General features: G+C 41.2%; 1 protein-coding gene across 1 annotated transcript in view; it reads left to right on the top strand.

Annotated features, from left to right (window-relative positions):
- The window catches only part of DENND1A (DENN domain containing 1A), a 436275-nt gene that overhangs the window by 138830 nt on the left and 276977 nt on the right, over nt 1-20468 (top strand). The window contains exon 5 of the mRNA XM_049630950.1: nt 6554-6673. Coding sequence (XP_049486907.1) covers nt 6554-6673 — 120 coding nt within the window. The remainder of the gene's footprint in view (nt 1-6553; nt 6674-20468) is intronic.

The raw sequence follows: 20468 nt of genomic DNA, 5'->3' as shown, positions 1-20468 counted from the left end.
AATAAACATTACAAAAATTAAAAAGAAATAAAGAAATACCAAAAAAAAAAAAAAAACAACCCCATCAAAGTTTCTTTCAAAGCAATGTATATTTGTTGTAGAAAAGCAGAAAATTCTAAAATCGGAAGAGAACGAAACCTAAGGCAGAAAATGAAACTAATGTGCATGATTAGTGTGTCAGTCTCTGCCTGCCCAGACCTTGGCCCTTATTCTGCGTCTACACATTCATCATATTCTGCTTTGTGAAACCGGATTCGTTTGGCCCATTTTCATCCCTGTCTGTCGTCTTTGGTTTTGTCCCGTGACTTTTCTTACCAGGGTCATCTGCAACCTCTGTTTTGCTCCTCGCGCCTTGTGATCACTGTCCACGGCATTTGATAACAGTGAAGCAGCGGGGCTTTAGTGGGCAGATCATTGGGGGTAGCAACCTGGAGGACGTAGGTTTTATTTTTTGTTCTGCCACTGACTTGGTCCCTGATGTGTGGCAAGTGACGTTTCCCCTAAGGGCCTTAGTTTTCTTCATGGGTAAAATGAGGGGACTGGATTAGATCTCTCCTGTTCCTTCTGGTTTTGATACTGTTTTCATTTTCCAGTTTAGGATTCAGTTTTGCTTTGTCAGGTTCATGTAGGCGAAGGAGTGGAGAGCTCTCTCTAAATTATCTGGTGAGTTTCTCGAGCAGATAGGTATTGCCCTGTATCTGGCAGTGTGTAACCTACTCTAGGTCCCCAGACATTTTGGGTCAATGCCACTCTTGCCACTTGGATCTTTGAGCTTGGAATGTGAGAAACTTGAGTCTTAGGCAGATGAAAGGTTTATGGAAGGAAGCTTTGAGGCTCATGTAACTTAAGGTTGAGATGTGGTAGTATGATAAAACTTGATCCCTGCCCAATGTCCTGTATGCACAGAAGGAAAGGAAAAGCAGCACTAGGGGGGCCCGGCAGTGGTGCTTGACAGGTAATTGTTAGTGAGCCATATTAAATTGAGGATGACAGAACGTTAGGTTCCATGTCTCGAATTTTATAATTTCATAACGATTATTTTCACTTTGTATCTACTATATGCTAGTTTACTTTGCATACATTGTTTCTACTCCCCAAAACCACTCTGCAAAGTATTTTCATTTTGTAGGTGAGGGTCAGAGAGGTACAAACTTGCCTGCCCTCCCAGAGCTAATGACCAGCATGTCTGGGATTCGAATCCAAAGGCCTGTTTCTTCCTGCTCCTGCGTCATGAATCTCTGCCTCTGTTGAATCATCTCGAGCAGCTTAAAAAACCAGTTCTGCTAGTTCTCTATCCTCTTGTTCCCGTTCATTGTTCTTCTTGGAAGAGTTAGCTACACACTCCAGCTTACCCCTCAGCCCTCTTCAGTCTTTCTTCTGCCTCTGTCATTCACCTCGAGCTTTTCTTATCAAGGGCATCTGCAACCTGTATATCGCTCACTTCAATTTTTCTGTCCCATCTTGATTCATGGGTACAGTTGACCATTCCTTCCTGCCTGCTCTCCACTTTTCCTTTGATGGTCTTTTATCTATGGGTAATCTCGTCCTGATCCTCTTTTGTTTCTCTGAATGCTCTCGCTAAGTGACCTTGTATTTTACTGTGACATTAAATACATCTGGGTGTAGATGACATCAATTTATAGCTCCAACCCAAACCTTCCCTCTGATTTCCTAGGTAGTATGTTAAACCACGTACTTGACATTTCTATCTCAGGGTTTCTCAGACTTACCATGTCCTGAATGGAACTCTTAGCTCTCCCCGCAAACTGGTGTTTTGTATCATGAAAGAGTAATTTGCTGTCTTTTCACTCTCCGTACATCTGCAAGCCTGTCATTATGCACACCAGCTGGCTGTAATTTGGAACTCTCCACCCGGACCCCACCTTCACTCTTCCCACCATGAGTTAAGCCTCTACCTTGTCTCACCTGGACTAGTCCAGTAGCCTCCTGATTATTTTCTCTGCCTCTACTTCTGCCTTCTCCTAAACTATTCTCCACGTAACATTTACAATTGGATTAGACTGTTATTCCCTTGATGAAAACCTGTCAGTGGCTTTCCATCACCTTTACAAAAAAAACAAAACAAAACAAAACAAATTTTTACCATAACCGATGAGGCTTTCTGTATGATCTGGCTTTTGCTTTTATCTAGCAACTTCCTATCATGCCACTTTCCCTTTAGCTCCCGTATCTTAGCTGCACTGGTGTTCTTTGAGATCCTTGAACATGCCTAGCTCTTTCCCACCTGAGAATCTTTGCCCTGCTCATTCCTCTGCCTGAAACACCCGGTCCCCTGTTTCTGAAGTCGTTGCTCCAGCTCGTCTTTTGTCATCTTTGAGAAGCTGTCTCTAACCTCCTTGTCTGAATAGGGCTTTGCCTTTTCTTGCATTTTCTTCCCTCCTTGTTCTTGCTTTGGTTTCACAGAACACTGGTACAAGCTGTATGCTTTGTGGTACACTTGTTTATTATTCCTTTCCCGCTAGCTGGGAATCTCTGTAGCAGGACAGATGGTGAGCACTTCTTATGGGATAGTAGTCTAGTAGTTGCTCTCATAAGATGGACAGCTAAACTGAAAGTGAGATAATACGGAAAATCCCATCTCTCCCTGGAAGGTTGAAATCACCCTGTCTGTTGACATGCTTCCTGTCATGTATACACTGAACCTGTAAGTAACTTCGAGATTAAGCAAAATGCTGCTGGAGGAGCCTTGAATGGTTCACAGGCATTTCCAAGTCAGCCTGAATGTTAACATCTGGTTTGAATATTCGTTGCTTTTCTCCCTTGTTTTCCATATTCATCTCGGCTTGGGAAGTGCAGTGAAGGGTGGTGTTGGCCCTGGTCTCCTGGGCTTATTTCTGGAAATACTCAAATTTGGTTTCCCTTGCTCAGTGGGCAGTGGGTCTGTTTGAGAAGACAACTATCTGGATCCCTCACATACCTGAGTTCCTTCAGTGGAGTTGAACGCTGGAGGTGAGGGAAGGGTTTCATTGTGTTTAGTGGAGGCTGGCAGGATGGAGAGGGCTTTGAAGCAGAATGGGGCGTGGAATTTCGTTTTAGTCCTGATACCTTGAGAAAACAAAACCAACAAGACAAAAAGACGATGTGCCTCAGTTTTCCCATCTTATAAAGCAAGAGACTCGAGCCAGATGGTTTCTGCAGTTCCTCCCCGTTTTAATCATTGTGAAATCTCTGATCCCTGTTAAAAAGTTCTGGATTCTGATACTGGAGGTAGACACAAACCCTGCAGCGTCTAACGAAGCAGACCCTTTCCCCAAAGTCATTTTTATGGAGAAAGAGTGAACACTCTCCCACAGTACAGCAGCAAGCGGAGAGGGAATGACAAGATTCCTCAGAGATTGAGAACCCTTCAACTTAACCTCTGAGCACCCTTGCCTAACTTTTAGTTTATTGCAGATTGTCCAAGGAGAAGAGATTTGAGAGTTTGCTGCTTTAGGACCCCTTTTGCTTGTTTGTTTAAGTGGCTTGTACTTTATTAGTGTTTAAATGTTTTTTTTTTTTTATCTTTTTTTATTTTTGAGAGACAGTGTACACGATTGGGGGAGGGGCGGAGAGCGGGGGACACAGAATCTGAAGCAGAATCTGAGCTATGAGCACAGAGCCTGATGAAGGGCTCAAACCCACAAACCACGAGATCATGACCTGAGCTGAAGCTGGATGCCTAACTGAATGAGCTACTACTACCCAGGCACCCCTACCCTGTTAGGATTTAAAAACGGTGAATCAACTGAGAATAACAAATGTTGTCTCCTAAGCTGTGTCCCTTTACTCGTTTACATTACTGTAAGCATGAGCAGCTCCCTTGGTCTCCCAAAGGACTGTCCTTTACTGAAAAGATGCAACTGAGAAGAGGGAAAGGCAGGCTTCCTTTCTCCACTCGTAAGGATTACAAAAATGAGTCCGTCAGGAAGATGCTGAGCAAATGCATGATTTTAATATGAATTTTTGTTTTCCTTCCGACGGTAACTTGACAGCTTGCATCTCTCTTATTAATTGTTTTTATTATGGACTGGCCTTTATGGTAAATGCTTACCTCACTTATTCCCAAAACCTCCTTTGGGTTGAGCAGTGGTCTCTCATTGTTATTCCAGGTAAAGAAACTGAGGTGCTTAGAGGTTAAGTAACTTGCTAAATGAAGGCCCCGTTAGCAAGTGATTGAGTTGGGATTTGAACCAAGTAAATGAGTAATGAATCTTTCTTTGAGCCTAGGATGTCGCTAAAAGCATTTTCAGCATTTTTAATGGTGGTGAAAAGATAAATAGGGAAATTAATGACACTCACTTCACAAACCAAGTTGTGTTCATTCTGTGTCCTTTTCCTAAGGATCCCGGGTGTTTTCTTTTCATTCAGTCCTATCAATACCCCTTCCTTCTCAGATGCCTCATTTTAAACATTCTAGAAGTGAAATCACACCCTGACTTAAAATAATGAACAGTCATATTTTATATGATCACATAATAGTATGTCACAAAAGCATGACCTTATTTGTAATTTAGAAATCATTGTGACCTGTTGCTTTAAATATTTTAATAATTCAAGTTTTTTTCTCCTCCCCCCAGTGAGGCCCACTTTTCTCCCCAATCACTTTAATTATGTGAGCTAGAATCCTGTTTCTCACACATCTTCAGTTCTCAACCTTGTTAAAATTAATCATATAATCCCCCTTTAAAACATAGTATTAAATCACCATAGTAACACAGTATCCAAGCTTTATTGATAAAACATAACAGCCATAGGAAGGTAGAGTTTGGTGTCCCCTGGACAGCTCTATAACTTTTATAGAAATGTGTTCCTTCTCCTGGCTTGTGTAAGGTGGAGGGGTAGCATTACTTACACCTGTTTTATTACCACGTTGCTTTTAAATTGCCACCTTGTTTTCGCTCACCTTCCTAGTTAAGAAGGGAGAGTGGAACACTTTCTTTTCTTTCTGAATTATTTTCTTGTACTCTGTAACCACCCTCTAGGGGATGGAATTGTTTCCTTAAACATGACCAGGTAGGGTCCATTGACCCTGTTGTACTGGGATACCTTGAAAGTCTCTTTCATTTTAATTTTCTTGTGTGGTTTGTATAAGGAAGTGTTAGAAATGAAGGCTATCCATATTTGAAAAATTAACTACGTATCCTATTCCAAAGACTCAGTAAATCTATCTGCCTTTGGAAGGGGCTTGGTGAATGATTTTTCATTTCTGCTGGCAACTTATAAAGTAAATTACAGGTGAGAGCATTGATTTGAATATTTATCAATTTGAGTATATTTTGTAAAATACACTATATGTAAAATACAAGTTAATGAGTTCGTTTGAATAATTCGATGTCAAATTCTAAAATATTACGCTAGCATAGGTTTGTGTATTAGAATTTGGAATATTTAAGTTTTTAAAAAGGAATCCGAACTAAGTGGTAAACTGATTTTAAAAAGGGGGTTTTAAAAACATTTTGCAAACGCCAGAAACGTTTCTAGATTAATCTGATTAGTAACATGCTTTTTAATCTCTTGAAACATATTTCCTATTTTATGTTTTATGCGTGGCTTGCTGATTTTTGTGTCGATGCAGGAATTTTTGGCTTTTTTTCTTTACTGTTTGTCTTTAAAGCCTGTTTCCATTTCTTAGCACCTTGCATTGTTAAGACATTTGGTATTTCTGTCCTGTAACATACATGTTCCCCCCGAACCCCAATGTTGTGAAAGATACAAGAATTCAGGACAGTAGTAACTAACCTCGCCCTCTTGAATTCCACCTCCTCCCCTTGGAAGCTCTGTGAACATGATTCGCTTACATGCCTATTCCGTCCTGTAGTTGCTTTTCCTGTAAAATGGGAACATCATCTAAATTCCAGGGTTGTTTGGAGAGTAAATGAGATGGAATATATCAAGTGTCCAGCTTGGTGACTGGCACACAGTAGACGCTTAAGTTCTGTTGCCATTTTGTTTTCTGAACTAGCGGAATGGTCAGGTGAACATGGTTAACAGCAAGCTGGCAGGGTAGGCTTTGGTGTCACAAAGGCCTAGGTTTAAAACCCAGCTTTTTGCAGCTAACCAGCTGGCACCTTAGGCAGTGCTGCCCTAGGCTGTTGCCTTGTCTATAAAATGAGGTTAATAGAATGCTCCTTTCAGGATTCGGTGGAATGATTAACAGGGCTACCTGCCTGAACTCAATCTGTGGAAGGCATGGGAGCTCCAATGAGGTGATGAGGTGGTCACTATGTATAAAATGAGGTTAATAGGATGTATCTTCAGGATTTGATGAGATGATTAACAGGGCTACCTGCCTGAACTCCGTAAATGGAAGGTTTGGTAGCTACTTTGGTAGTGAGGTGGTCACTAGAATGGGCTGCTTGCGGTCTTTTTTGTTTGTTTGTTTGTTTTTTACTAGCTCACAGTCTGTTCCCTTCAAGTGTGTAAATTTTGAGTTCATTTGTAGAGTTTCACTGAGAAAGGAAATGTTACAGGTTCAACGACTTGTCGTGATTAGAAACTTTATCAAGAAACTCACTGCACATTCGTTTTTCCCTTTGTTCTGTCTTTGCCGCAGCCTCACAGTTAGCCAAGTTGGCCAGAACTTCACGTTCGTGCTCACTGACATTGACAGCAAACAGAGATTCGGGTTCTGCCGCTTATCTTCAGGGGCGAAGAGCTGCTTCTGTATCTTAAGGTAAGGGAGAGTGGCTTTGGCTCTTGGCTACTTCCGTGAAACAATGTCAGCCTCCACGTTGTTCCTCTGCAATTAAATTTTCCAGCTGTTCTCCTTATTTTCCTATCTGTTTCCCACAAGTCACTGCATTCGGGGAGAAGGACTCCACAGCGTTGTTCCTGCACTCTAAGTTCTGCAGATAATTGTATTTATTTATTTGCATCACGTCCCTTGGGTGGGAAAGGGATCATGGCTTCTGTGGAGTTTGTGGAAGCTGGGGAGTCAGCATGGCTTCGGTTTGTCCCGCTGTTATCTGGAGCTGTCAGAAATTCGCCTGTTAGGCTTTCCCTTGGACATTTTGTGTATGTAAGATTATTAATAAAGTATGTGTCTGCAGCTCAGGACGTCTTGCAGACACTGATTGTGTCCTCCTCAAAGTAACACCCTTGCCCTCTCTGGGTCAGTGAGGGAGTAACTGTTTCCCCAACTGGGCTACTTCTCTAGAGGTTTGAAAAAAGTATGGGATCCTGGAAGAAGGCTTCTTTAGGTCTTCCAAACCCCTTTGTACACCAGAGCCACACTTGGCCTAATGCTCTGTTTCCTCCTGCCAGAGGGCCAAGGTGTGTTCCGAGGAGGCGAGGAGGGGGAGGATGTGTGGAAATCCGATTTTGGAGCTGCTGGCTCTGTGGGCTCCTGCTGGGCGCCTCCTAAGGGGGAAGTAAAGGCATCCCACACACTCTCCTCTCCATCTGCCTCGGTTAAGTAGGTGTCAGAGGGGCCTGCCTCCTGTCTCTCTCTGCTCGTGTGGAGCAGCCCCGGGCAGGACAGCAGGGAGGCGCCCCTGACAAAACCCGGGTCCCCAGTCTTGGGCTTGCGCCCAGGGATAAAAGGCCAGACTCTATGAATTCCAGAAAGAGTGGTTCTCTGGTACATTAGTTTTTGCACTTTCTTCCTCTCCTCACCAAGAAAAGACCTCCCATCCCAGCCCCCCAAACACATACACACTCCTACCATAGGAGAAAGAGGGGCTGACTTTTGAAGTACCTTTGCTCAATAACTGTCAGTCTGGTTTACATTTCTCCGCACAAATGTTGTTATTGTTGTTGTTAATCAGCAAAGTCAGCTCTCTTCTTCACCAAGCATGAGGTCTGTAATTCAGCCCTAGAGGGCAACCGCTGGAAAGACCACGGGAAGGAGGTACAATGCGGATGCTCTGTGAGATTAAATGTGTGTAACTGCTCTCAAGCTGGCTCAGGAGCCCAGGCCCAAGGGTTACCCACTTGGAGCATTAGCGTCTGATGTAAATGATGATTTACATTTTGATTCAGCAATGTTGGATTTTTTTTTTCTTTTTAAACAAAGTTTTCTCTTCCATTTTGCCTAACGTTGCATTTTAGACTTGGCTAGGGCGCTGATATTTACATAGTCATTTAGAGGAGATGGAGGTTTAAGACAAGTTCTTAAAGTTTTGCAGAAAGGCTTTTTTGTTGTTGTTTTTTGTTTTTGCATAATGTTTTGGTTTACAATGTTTCTTCCTTTCAAAGCTGGGATGTGCATGTTTGGGGGGCGGGGTGGGACTCTGAACTGGCACTATCTCGTTCACTCAACAAATTTCTGAGAGTGGAAAACTGTTGATGTAAAAACATCAACAGTGTGTATTTGACTTTGCGTGTCTGTGCGTAGGGTCATGGATGGCGTGCTTACAAGAAGCTAGTTGATTAGCCTTCATGCTGCCATCATTTAGAATGAAAAAAAAGCAACAATTGGTCTGTTTTCTCTCTGTTATCCCAGCTTGGAACTGTGGGAAGAATTTGGTGGGTTAATTCATTCATTTGTTCGTCAGCCCTTACTTGAGTGCCTACTATTAGCTGGTCCCTGCCCTAGAGGAGTTCCCAGAACAAACTGGGGAGAAGTATGATCATGCTGTAGTATGCTATATATAAAGCATAGGACGGTTCCGCGGCACAATGTCTCCTCACTATTGATGTTCTAGGGCCAGAGGATAGTGATTGTGGTTAAAAATAGAGTCCAGATGAAGTCTGGGACACGCGTTTCACGGGTATTCAGCATGGCGGGCGGAAAGCTCACTTCGCTTGCCCAGGTTGTACATATGCAAAAAGCATGCACAGGGCCACTTCCCCCTGTGGCTTCGTTTGGGAACATTGCTGAATTGAGACTGGCATTTGAATGGAAGGGTCTGCTGTTCACCTTGGGTGACAAGTTGGCAGCATGTTCAGTGGAGAGTGGAGAGGTCTGCCGGGAGAATGCAGGTGCGATTTAGGCCTAGGTTCTATTATTAGCATTTTCAGTCTCCTTGCTTTTTCGAGATGCTTCATCTCCTTGCTTTTTTTTCCAGATGCTTTTCCTTTATTATTATTATTTTTTTAATGTAATTTCTTGTCAAATTGGCTAACATACAGTGTGTAAAGTGTGCTCTTGGTTTCTGGGGTAGGTTCCCGTGGTTCAGTCACTTACATATAACACCCAGTGCTCATCCCAACAAGTGCCGTCCTCAATGCCTATCACCCATTTTCCCTTCTCCCCCAGCCCTCCATCCACCCTCAGTTTGTTCTCTGTATCTAAGAGGCTTTTATGTTTTGCCTCCCTCCCTCTATTTTTTTCCCCTTCCTCTCCCCCATGATCTTCTGTTAAGTTTCTCAAGATCCACATATAAGTGAAAACATATGATATCTGTCCTCCTCTGACTGACTTATTTCACTTAGCATAACCCTCTCCAGTTCCATGCTACAGTTTGGACAGTTTCCTTGCTACAAAAGGCCAGATTTCATTCTTTCTCATTGCCGAGTAGTATTCCATTGTATATATAAACCACATCTTCTTTACCTTTTCATCAGTTGATGGACATTTGGGCTCTTTCCATAATTTGGCCACTGTTGAAAGCGCTGCTATAAACATTGGGGGTACAAGTGCCCCTATGTATCAGCGCTCCTGTATCCTTGGATAAATTCCTAGCAGTGCAATTGCTGGGTCATAGGGTAGTTCTATTTTTAACTTTTTGAGGAACCTCCACACTGTTTTCCAGAGAGGCTGCTCCAGTTTGCATTCCCACCAACAGTGCAAGAGGGTTCCTGTTTTTCCACATCCTCACCAGCAATAGACGCCTTCCCTTTAGTTCACCAGTGCCTTGAGGTCCAGTGTCTGTTCGCAGTGTGCCCGGTGCTCTAGCTTGTGTGCTCATGAGCCACCTCTACTTGTGCTCTCCATTTCTTCTCATGGTGGGGAGGGCTGGGTAGCTCCCAGTGATTGTGTCTTGTGCAGACATAGTCTCCACTGTTCTAGAATTTGGCTTCTTAGGATCGCTCCCTCTCTGACTGCTCTCCCAAGCTCATGTGCTTCCTGGCCCATATGAGTCTCTGGGCCTTTCTGCCTTGACACCTTTATCCATCCACCCACAGCAGCCTTCTCCAGGCAGAAGTAATCAAGTAATCATCCTCACCTCTGGGGGCACCTAGCATGCTTTGCATACTTCAGTTACATGCTCATAAGCCTGCATCATCCTTTTACCTCTTCCTCCTCTTCCTCTAAAATGAACTCATTAAGGGTAAAGATAGTGTCTTAAGCAACTTTGTATCTCCAGCACTTAGTGCAGCCCTTGGCCAACATACTGTGTTCATGGCCTTCAGACATGGAGATGTATTCCATTTGAATGCAAGAATAGGACACTGAAGGCTCTGAGTGACAGGACAGGCCTCATGGGACACCAGTTCAAGAGAAAGTGTGAAATACAGTAGTAGAGAGATGTGGTTCATACTCCCAGACTTATTTCTGTTAGTTACAAGAGGTCCTCTTGAATCTCACTGTGGAGATCTCGTGTTGAATGACAGGCATTGTGTCCATAAAATCCGTAAAGGACTAGGCCATCAGTGTTAGAAACTTCAAACTTAATTTCACAATGAAAGGTTCTTAGATACCTGTCATACAATATAAGTTATTGGGTCCATTGTTAGAAGTGTTGTCTGTTCCTTCCCCCTAGAATATAAGTTCCATGAAGCCTGGGAATTTTTATCTGTTTTGTTCCCAAATATACCCAACGTACAGAGTAATGGCTATGCATAGTAGGCACTTAGTAATACTTGTTTCATGAAGGAAAGAATTCCTGATGAAGAAGCCCTGTGTTTATTTTTAACACAGGTCTAATTCTGTCACCAGCTAACCTTGACAGAAATGTAGTTGTGCTAGGGTATGAACAAGTCTCATTAACACAAATACCATGGTTTGTAAAGTTCAAATGCATTATTTTGTCCCACGGTTGACTAGTTCTTTATATTTAGGCATTTTACTTTTCCTTGAGATTCGCCATAATATTATTTAACTATTTGCTGGATGGTAGTCAATACTGGCTTAAAAGCACAGCTGGGGGTGGGGGTACCTGGGTGACTCAGTCGGTTAAGCATCTGACTTTGGCTCAGGTCATGATCTCATGGCTCGTGAGTTCCAGCCCTGCATCGGGCTCTGTGCTGACAGCTCAGAGCCTGGAGCCTGTTTCGGATTGTGTCTCCCTCTCTCTCTGTCCCTCCCTTGCTCCCCCTCTGTCTCTCTGTCTCTCTCTCTCTTTGTCTCTCTCTCAAAAATAAACAAACATTAAAAGAATTAAAAAAGCACAGCTAGAGAGCAATAGATACGTGTAAGTTAGTCCTTCTTCATTATAAACCCAGGAATGTGAGGCAGAATTAGCATTTTCAGGTAGCACCAGCTGAGTCTGTTATGGTATAAGCATTTACCTCTGAAATCCTTCAAGTATCATAAAGTGACCTAGAACCATACTTTTTTCATGACTTCCGACTTGTCCAAATGGCACATGTTTCATCAAGGCTAAAACTGTAATGAAATATGTTATTTATAGCCAACTTCTGGTTTTGGAGAAACAGAAGGAGCATAAGAGTTCAAAGCCATAACTGTGTTGTTTGTGGGTGTGGATTATGGGAGATATGTCACATAATAATTAAATGTTTTACTTTTTATAAAGGAACTTCTTAAATTTTTTTTGAATCTTTATTTATTTTTGAGAGAGAGACAGAGTGCAAGTGGGGGAGGAACAGAGGGAGAGGGAGACACAGAATCCACATCAGGCTCCAGGCTCCAAGCTGTCAGCACAGAGCCTGACTCGAGGCTTGAACTCATGAACCGTGAGATTGTGACCTGAGCTGAAGCTGGTCGCTTAACCAACTGAGCCACCCAGGAGCCCCAAAAGGAGCTTTTTAACAAAATTTTTTTATTTAATTAATTATTTTTTAATTTACATCCAAGTTAGTTACCATATAGTCCAACAATGATTTCAGGAGTAGATTCCTTAATGCCCCTTACCCGTTTAGCCCATCCCCCCTCCCACCACCCCTCCAGTAACCCTCTGTTTGTTCTCCATATTTAAGAGTCTCTTATGTTTTTGTCCCCCTTCCCGTTTTTATATTATTTTTGCTTCCCTTCCCTTATGTTCATCTGTTTTGTATCTTAAAGTCCTCATATGAGTGAAGTCATATGATATTTGTCTTTCTCTGACTAAATTCACTTAGCATAATACCCTCTAGTTCCATCCATGTAGTTGCAAATGACAGGATTTCATTCTTGTTGATTGTTGAGTAATACTGTATTGTGTGTGTGTGTGTGTGTGTGTGTGTGTGTGTGTGTATACACACCACATCTTCTTTATCCATTCGTCCATCGATGGACATTTGGGCTCTTCCCATCCTTTGGCTATTGTCGATAGTGCTGCTATAAACATGGGGGTGCATGTGCCCCTTCGAAACAACATACCTGTATCCCTTGGATAAATACCTAGTAGTGCAATTGTTGTGTCGTAGGGTAGTTCTATTTTTAATTTTTTGAGGAACCTCCATACTGTTTTCCAGAGTGGCTGCACCAGCTTGCATTCCCACCAACAATGCAAAAGAGATCCTCTTTCTCTGCATCCTCGCCAACATCTGTTGTTGCCTGAGTTGTTAATGTTAGCCATTCTGATGGGGTGAGGTGGTATCTCATTGTGGTTTTGATTTGTATTTTCCTGATGATGAGTGATATTGAGCATCTTTTCATGTGTCTCTTGGCCATCTGGATGTCTTCTTTGGAGAAGTGTCTATTCATGTCTTTTGCCCATTTCTTCACTGGATTATTTGCTTTCTGCGTGTTGAGTTTAATAAGTTCTTTATAGATTTTGGATACTAACCCTTTATCTGATATTTCCTTTGCAAGTATCTTCTCCCATTCTGTCAGTTGCCTTTTAGTTTTGCTGATTGTTTCCTTCGCTGTGCAGAAGCCTTTTATTTTGATGAGTTTATTTTTGCTTTTGTTTCCCTTGCCTCTGGAGGCATGTTGAGTAAGAAGTTGCTGCGGCCAAGGTCAAAGAGGTTTTTGCCTGCTTTCTCCTCGAGGCTTTTGATGGCTTCCTGTCTTACATTTAGGTCTTTCATCCATTTTGAGTTTATTTTTGTATATGGTGTAAGAAAGTGGTCCAGGTTCATATTTGTGTTCTACAATTTTCTTATGTATGGGAATCTTATTTAAGCTCTTGAGAAAGTTTGAGTAGCTTTTTTTTTTAATGTTTGTTTATTTTTGAGAGAGACAGAGACAGAGTGCCAGTGGGGGAGGGCCAGAGAGAGAGGGAGACACAGAATCCAAAGCAGGCTCTAGGCTCTGAGCTGTTATCACAGAGCCCGACGTGGGGCTTGAACCCATGAACTATAAGATCATGACCTGAGCCAAAGTTGGGCACTTAACAGACTGAGCCACCCAGACGCCCCTGAGTAACTGCCTTAGTACCTATATCAAACTGTTCAGTCCCTATTATACATTTTGGGAAGAAATAACTTGTTTCATCAAGACAGGATCTAAATTTTTTTTTTTTTAGTTTAACATGTAAGATTTTTCTTCAATTAGTGAGTATCTTAGTAGGTAGTATAAACCAGGAGTGAACAATGTGTAACACTTGGTCTTTGGCTTTTTATTCACTTCAAGTTCCCTTGATACAGAGGTAAAGATCTCTCCCCAGTTCTCTATAAGAACCTTTCAGATATCATGTTCAGATGTCATTCAAGATTTTGATGAGCTGAAATTTTAAAGTTGGTCTTACAAACTGAAAACAATATATACTTTTGGTCCTTTACCAAATTTAAAACTTAATATGCTTCTGGGTGCACCGTTCCCAGACCACCTCTGATTTTGTTACTTCCCCTCCTGTTTCGGTTCGGCTACACTTACTGTCCTAGGAGCCACTAAGTCTTTGGGAAGGGACTATGTAAACAAGGAAAATATGATGTGATAAGTGCTATTTAAATCAAAAATATGTATGTGCGAGGTTCTTTGGGGTCACTGATTAGGAAGTGCCCATCTCTGGCTTGGAATCAGAGAAAGTGTTGCTGACGGTTTCCAGTTAAACTAGGTCTTACAGAATCACTGGGGGCTGGTCTGGAGGAGAATTGGAGAAGAGCTTTCTAGGCAGTGAGAACTGACATGTAAGGCCCAGAGAAATGAAGGATATGGCAAGATGGAATACTGATGTGATGGTAGGGGATGATACCATAAATGTCTTGGGGCCAGGTTGGGAAAGCCCTTGTGGGACATGCTCAAGAATTTGGATTTACCCCCATAGCAAATGGAGCATGCTCAGATGATAGGGCAGGCGTTAGAAATATCGATGTTTATAGACCAAAAGGAAAGTGGCTTTTTATACATGTAACTGGTATTTACACATGCTTGGGATTTTCTGGATAGTGTTAGAAGGGTTGCTGCATATCACCTTGGGGGTAGCACTCTGATTTAGATGAGAAGTTTTAAGCCTCAACTTTAGTTGTTTGTTTGTTTTAAACTATAACAACGAAATACATTTCTGGGACCTTGCTGGGGAATTACTGTCTTTCTTTCCATGCAGATTGGCATATGGGCTTGTGTTTCAACATTAATTGTGTTAAGTGATAACCCATCTTCCTTCTGGAATACTTTCTGACTTAATGGCAGGAACAACTATTGCGTCCTTTTTCATCTGAATTGTACTCATTTCTACTATAAACACAGAAGAGCTCAGTTTTCACAGAGAAAAAAGAAGCTAGAAGTAATAAAATAGTGTGGTTTTAAGAACTTTGGTTTCTCCCCCTAACTGCTCTAGTGTTTTTAAAACAAGACATATAGTTCAGGAGAAAAATCAAAGGACTCTTTCCTTAAGCAGGTGCGGTGGCAGAGCCCTTTTGGATGGATTGTGTGTTAGCTGCTTTGGTTTAAAATAAGTGTATGGGGGGTGGGGAAGGGAGTCGGGAAGGAAGGCAGTGGGGACGGCTCCCAGATTTTTACCTTGAAAGCAGGTGCTGCTGAAATATTCCAGAAACAGATGGAATCTCCTATTCTTGTTTTAAGCTATTTATGGTTGTCTCGCCTGAGGGTACCCTGCTATACAAAACTACACAGCCTGATGTTTGAGGGCAGTTTGGGCATCAAAGCTGGGGCCCCTCTGGGAGAAATCAGCCTTTCTTCCCAATGCCTTAAATACCATTTGGGAAACCTGGATCTTTCATACTATTTAACGGAGAACTTTCCTCTGCTTTTCAAGTGTTTCCATCTCTCTGGAGCTGTTTGATTTCTTCTTAATTTCTCCCCCTTAAAAGTATGGTAGGGTACAGTGTTGTCTTCTGAATGGTCAGCTGGGAGAAGACCCAGTTGCTATGGCAGATTATAATTCCACCCGTTGTGGATCTGTCAGGAATTGAACCCATGGCTTGGGTCCTGTGAAGGCTCTGGTTTAGTAGCCTCAGGACCCTTTCTGACATCTTCAGTATTTTGAAAGGCCTGCACGGGGAATGTGTTCATCAGGACATCATTTTGTGGGATGTGATAACTTTTTTTTTTTTCTTAATTAAAAAAAATGTACTGGTTGGGGAATGTTGCACATTTTATTGCCACACAGATGCCTCCATGCTTAGAAACGTATAATCCTCTGGGGAGCCACAATTCAACAATAGTAACAAGCTGTACAGTTTAAAAAAAAAGTCACCTTTGAAGAGAAGAAAGGGACATAAACGAAACTGCTCTTACTGTCCAAGCAGAGCCTGCTGTTTGATGGCTGGGAAGCTGGGCAGTTGGAAGGACAGGTGTATCTTCTGTAGCAGCGGCCAGCCTCAGAGCTGTCCACTGTAGGAGGAAGCTTCTTTTCTCCTCCTGGTCCTTTTCAAAGGACCCCAGCCTGGCTCAGCCTTCCCTCAAGCAACCTGAGCCCAGCATTGTGGGTATTTGAAGCTTCAAGACTTTGGCTACAAGAAATTTCTCCTTTTGGGACTGGATGAGTTGGAGATGACAAGAGACACGGTATTTTGTTGATCTGTTCTGAATTTTTTTTTTTAACGTTTATTTATTTTTGAGACAGAGAGAGACAGAGCATGAACAGGGGAGGGTCAGAGAGAGGGAGACACAGAATCCGAAACAGGCTCCAGGCTCTGAGCTGTCAGCACAGAGCCCGACGCGGGGCTCGAACTCCTGGACCGCGAGATCATGACCTGAGCCGAAGTCGGTCGCTTAACCGACTGAGCCACCCAGGTGCCCCTTGTTGATCTGTTTTGAAAGCAGAACATTTCCTTGTCTTAATGATCACAAAGCTTACCATAGGGCAGCTAGTGAAACCACCCTAAGTAGGAGCTCCAGGAGTGCACTTTGGTTCTTTCGTTAGTTTCCCCCATACGTCACTCATCTCGCCACCTCCACCAGCTACTGCTGATGGTTAATGTTGTTATACCATTTCATAGATGGATAGACTAAGTCAGGAGAACTCATTACAGAGGATTTGGAAAGCAGCAGGGTTGGGGGTGGGAATGATCATTTGTTAGCATTTATTTAATATGGCAGGTGGCTTATATAATTCTCATTCTTATTGCAACTTGATGAAATTATGTCCATTATAGAGAAGTAGGGATCGAGACCGAAAGAGTTGCCATGTGACTTGGCCAAGATCTCACCAGGAAGGAGTAAGTGAGGGAATTTGGTTTGGAACCCAGAATCCAACCCAAAGCTCATGCGCTCAACAGCTTTGGGCTTATTTCTCATAACTTCCTTTTGGCTCTGATTCAAAGTTTCAAATTTTATTTTCTTGCCACTAGAGCAACCATTATGAGTTTCAAAAGTTTTTTTGTCTGTGTATATTTAGTTAAAAGAGCCATGATGGGTAGTTTGCCACTGCTCCAGGATTTCAGAGGTGAGCTTGCAAAAATCAGTATACTACATACAGCCCACCCTCATTTTATAAATAATGAAACTGAGACCTGAAGAGAGATTGTTGTGCCAAGTTCTTTAGCTGGCTAATAGCAATCTTTTGCCCCCCACTCCCACTCCAGTCCAGAGTTTGTCCAGGATATGGCAATGATTCTTCCAACTCAGGAGAATAAGGCCAAGGCCACCTGGACCTAAAGTTTTTTTTAAGACTCCGTAACCTCCAGTTAGCATCAAGGAGTCACGTTGCCTTTTGGCCAGCATCATTGCAGTCTATGTGAACAATCCAACCATATGATTATAGAGTAAAGAAAATGATCCGCTCTGTTTAAATCTGATGCAAAGTCTGTTTGAATGGAAAACCAGTAAAACTGAGCCTGCCTTCTGAAAGAAAGAGTCTTAAGAATTCCACATGAGGGACTCTTTTTGGGAGTTGGAAAACATTCTATAGGAGAAGCCAATTGATGCTCTTTGGTGGAGTTTGAGTGTCAGCAATTTTTTTGGACCCCCACCCCCAACCCCCTCCCCTTGCAAGCAAACCACTTTCCTATAACAGCAACAACAAGCAGAAGGCATTTATTTGAGCCTTATCTTTGCTTTTCACTGGGCAGGAAGTGGAAAGGAAAATAACTCAATATGCTTCACACCTAAAATTGCCCTTTGGATCTAAGCTGCACTCTTATTTTAAGAGCAAGTTAGATTTGTGAATACAAAGAGGAGTCTGAATTTAGGTTGTCTGGCCCTTTCAGTGATCAGTTTAGAAGCAGTGGGAAGCCTAGCATTTGTCCCTCGTGGAGAAGCTCCAGAAGACTGAGATAATTGTGTACCTCTTTATATCATGTCAAACAGAAAAATCATTGTGCCATCTAAAGTTTGAAGATGCCACAATTCTCGTAATCACTTATGAGCCATTGATTTTTAGGATGTTATTTTATGAGACTGTGAAGATATACTTCCTCATTAGAGGAATTTAGAAAACCTTACAGAAGTAAGAGAAGGAGTTTATCATCCCATGACTCTAATAGTGACTAGAGGTGTTTTGTTCCTTGCATGGGATCATGCTGTAGGTGGAGCTTTGTACCTAGCCTTTTCACTTAGTATATTGTAAGCATCTTTGCATATCGTTAAATATTCTTTCTTGGGAATGTTTTTGACTGTGTACTTTGTGTGAGGCTGATTTACAAGGGAAGAAAGCTCTTAGTAAAATCTGAGAAAGTATTTTTTGTCAAGACTTATGTTCTTTTAAAAAATGCATTTGCTGTAGTGAATTTGTCATTGCGCTAATTACTTTGGTAATTCCGTAAAAACAACCCAAACAACCCAAAAGCCCTCAACTACTTTTTGCCTTCAAATGTGAGATATTACCAGATTCTCGATAGGGAAGATAGTTCTTAGCTTCTGAAAACAATGAACATAAAAGTATGGAAATAGTATCAAAGTGTTCATTAAATCAGGTGGTAAATAATGTACTTAGTTTATTTTTCCTTTCCATATTTCCCTTTGTACATTTACGTCTTTAATCCTTTTCATCAGTATGAGTTGTATTGTGAATGGCAAAAACAGTAATGTGGCATAAAGGGAATACTTTTAAAGTTAGATAGCAATACATTCTGAATGAGAACTAATTACACATATCTCAAGACTTTATGTAAAACTGTATGGAAGTTTTAAACATTGTAGGCAAAATTAAGTTCTGCATTCTAGTATGCAGTGGAAATTGCCTAGATTTTTATTTCCTAGACATGGGTCATGAAACTATTGGCAATCTTCAGTACAGCCAAGGTCGGTTGCCCTTTAACTCAGTTCACAGGTGTTAGGCTGCTACTCTGGAGCTTTTTAATCCCTTATCTATAACACAAAGCAATATTTATTATAAAATTAATTCTGAGAGGCATCGTTTAGGGTTTCTAATCCATTCTATTTCAGATGCCTTTGAAGTAAAGTGGGTGGAGCTTTGTATGTGGGGTTAATTGTCCCATTGTTCATTTATTCAGTCTGGTATTTTAACTAGCTCTTTATTTGTATTAATGAGCCCAAAATGCGGCAAAAAAATCCTTGGCTCTAAAAAACTTGAGATTAAAAAAAAAAAAACCTTATTTAAAAAGTGTGATGGAAAACGGAGTTGGGTGAAATTTAGTGCCCTGTACTTTTTTGCCTGAGCTCTTAATGACTGGTTTCCTTTTTTTTCTTTTTTTAAAATATAGTCCCATAGGAAAGCAAGAAGTCTTTGGGGGAATAAAAAGCAAAAAACAAAAAGCCACTGCAAGCAAAAACAACTCCAAGCCCAAAGACTCTAGGAAAGTATATTTCCTAGTGTCTAGTTAGGATTCTGCTAAGTTCTGCTAAGTTAGGATTTTTATGGTCCCCTCTGCTTAAAAAAAAAAAAAAATGAATTTTGGATACCAATTTTAGAGAAATTTTTAGTTTGTACTTCCTCTTTTTTATTAGTATAAGAAAGTATACTAGAGGCGCCTGTGTGGCTCAATCGGTTAAGCGTCTGACTTCAGCTCAGGTCATGATCTTGTGGTTTGTGGGTTCAAGCCCCGCATTGGGTTCTGCACTGACAGCTCGGAGCCTGGACCCTGCTTCAGATTCTGTGTCTCCCTCTCTCTCTCTGTTCCTCTGTTGCTTGTGCTTTGTCTCTCAAAAATAAATAAACATTAAAAAAAATTTAAAGAAAGTATACCAAATGTTGATCATCCTCATTAAAGATAACCAATGTTTCCTGACCACTGGAGACTGACTATACTTGTTTTTTTTTTTTGTTTTTTTTTGTTTTTTTTTGTTTTTTTTTTACTATTCACTAATATTTCCCAGTTATATATATCCCCAAGTATTATAATTTTAGATTTTAGATCTTTTTATTTGAAGAGGTAGTTTAACTTTCATATGGTGGAGCTCCTCCCTGAACTTGTCCTTTCCTTGATTTCAGTCCCTGTGTTGTGATAGAAAACACTTGTGCTGCATAAGTTAAAAAAAAAAATCTTCTTCTTAAGAATTGCATTTATAATAAACATGTTTTTTACTTATCTGTCACTCATTTTTGTCTCTGTTACTTTAGTGGTGAATTGAGGATAATACTAACTCAGAATATTGTGGTAGGAGATTAAATAGTGAACACTTGATAAAGCTCTTTATATATTGTATTTACTATGTTTAGTTACAACCTTGTGCCTTCCTTTTGTAAATTGTGAAATATAACCTGCAAATAGAAAAGTGCGTTGAGTTTAACTACATACATACACACACACACACATATACACATAAATATATACATATTTATATATATGCACACACATACACTAACTTAAGTACACACTAATAATTATATAGCAAATATCCACGTAATCCTCCTGTGAGAAATCTGTACCCAGAATAATTTTTTTCAGCTGCGTATGTATTCCTAAATAATGTTGGTATAGTTTTGTCTGGTTTTTGAAATCTGTATGAATGAATTCTACAGTTTGGAATTGGTAAGTCTTATTTCTTTTGCTGAACACTTTTGAGATTCAACCATGCTGTTGCTTATAGTTGTAGCTTGTTTTCTTTGCTGTCTAGCATTCCGCATCGTGTTTGTTTGAGCATGCAATTATAAGTGTCCATTTGGGCTGTTTCC

Source organism: Panthera uncia, chromosome D4 (assembly GCF_023721935.1).
Source record: "Panthera uncia isolate 11264 chromosome D4, Puncia_PCG_1.0, whole genome shotgun sequence".
NCBI classification, from domain to species: domain Eukaryota; kingdom Metazoa; phylum Chordata; class Mammalia; order Carnivora; family Felidae; genus Panthera; species Panthera uncia.
Note: the sequence above shows the minus strand (reverse complement) of the source record. Positions and strands in the feature narration are given on the sequence as shown.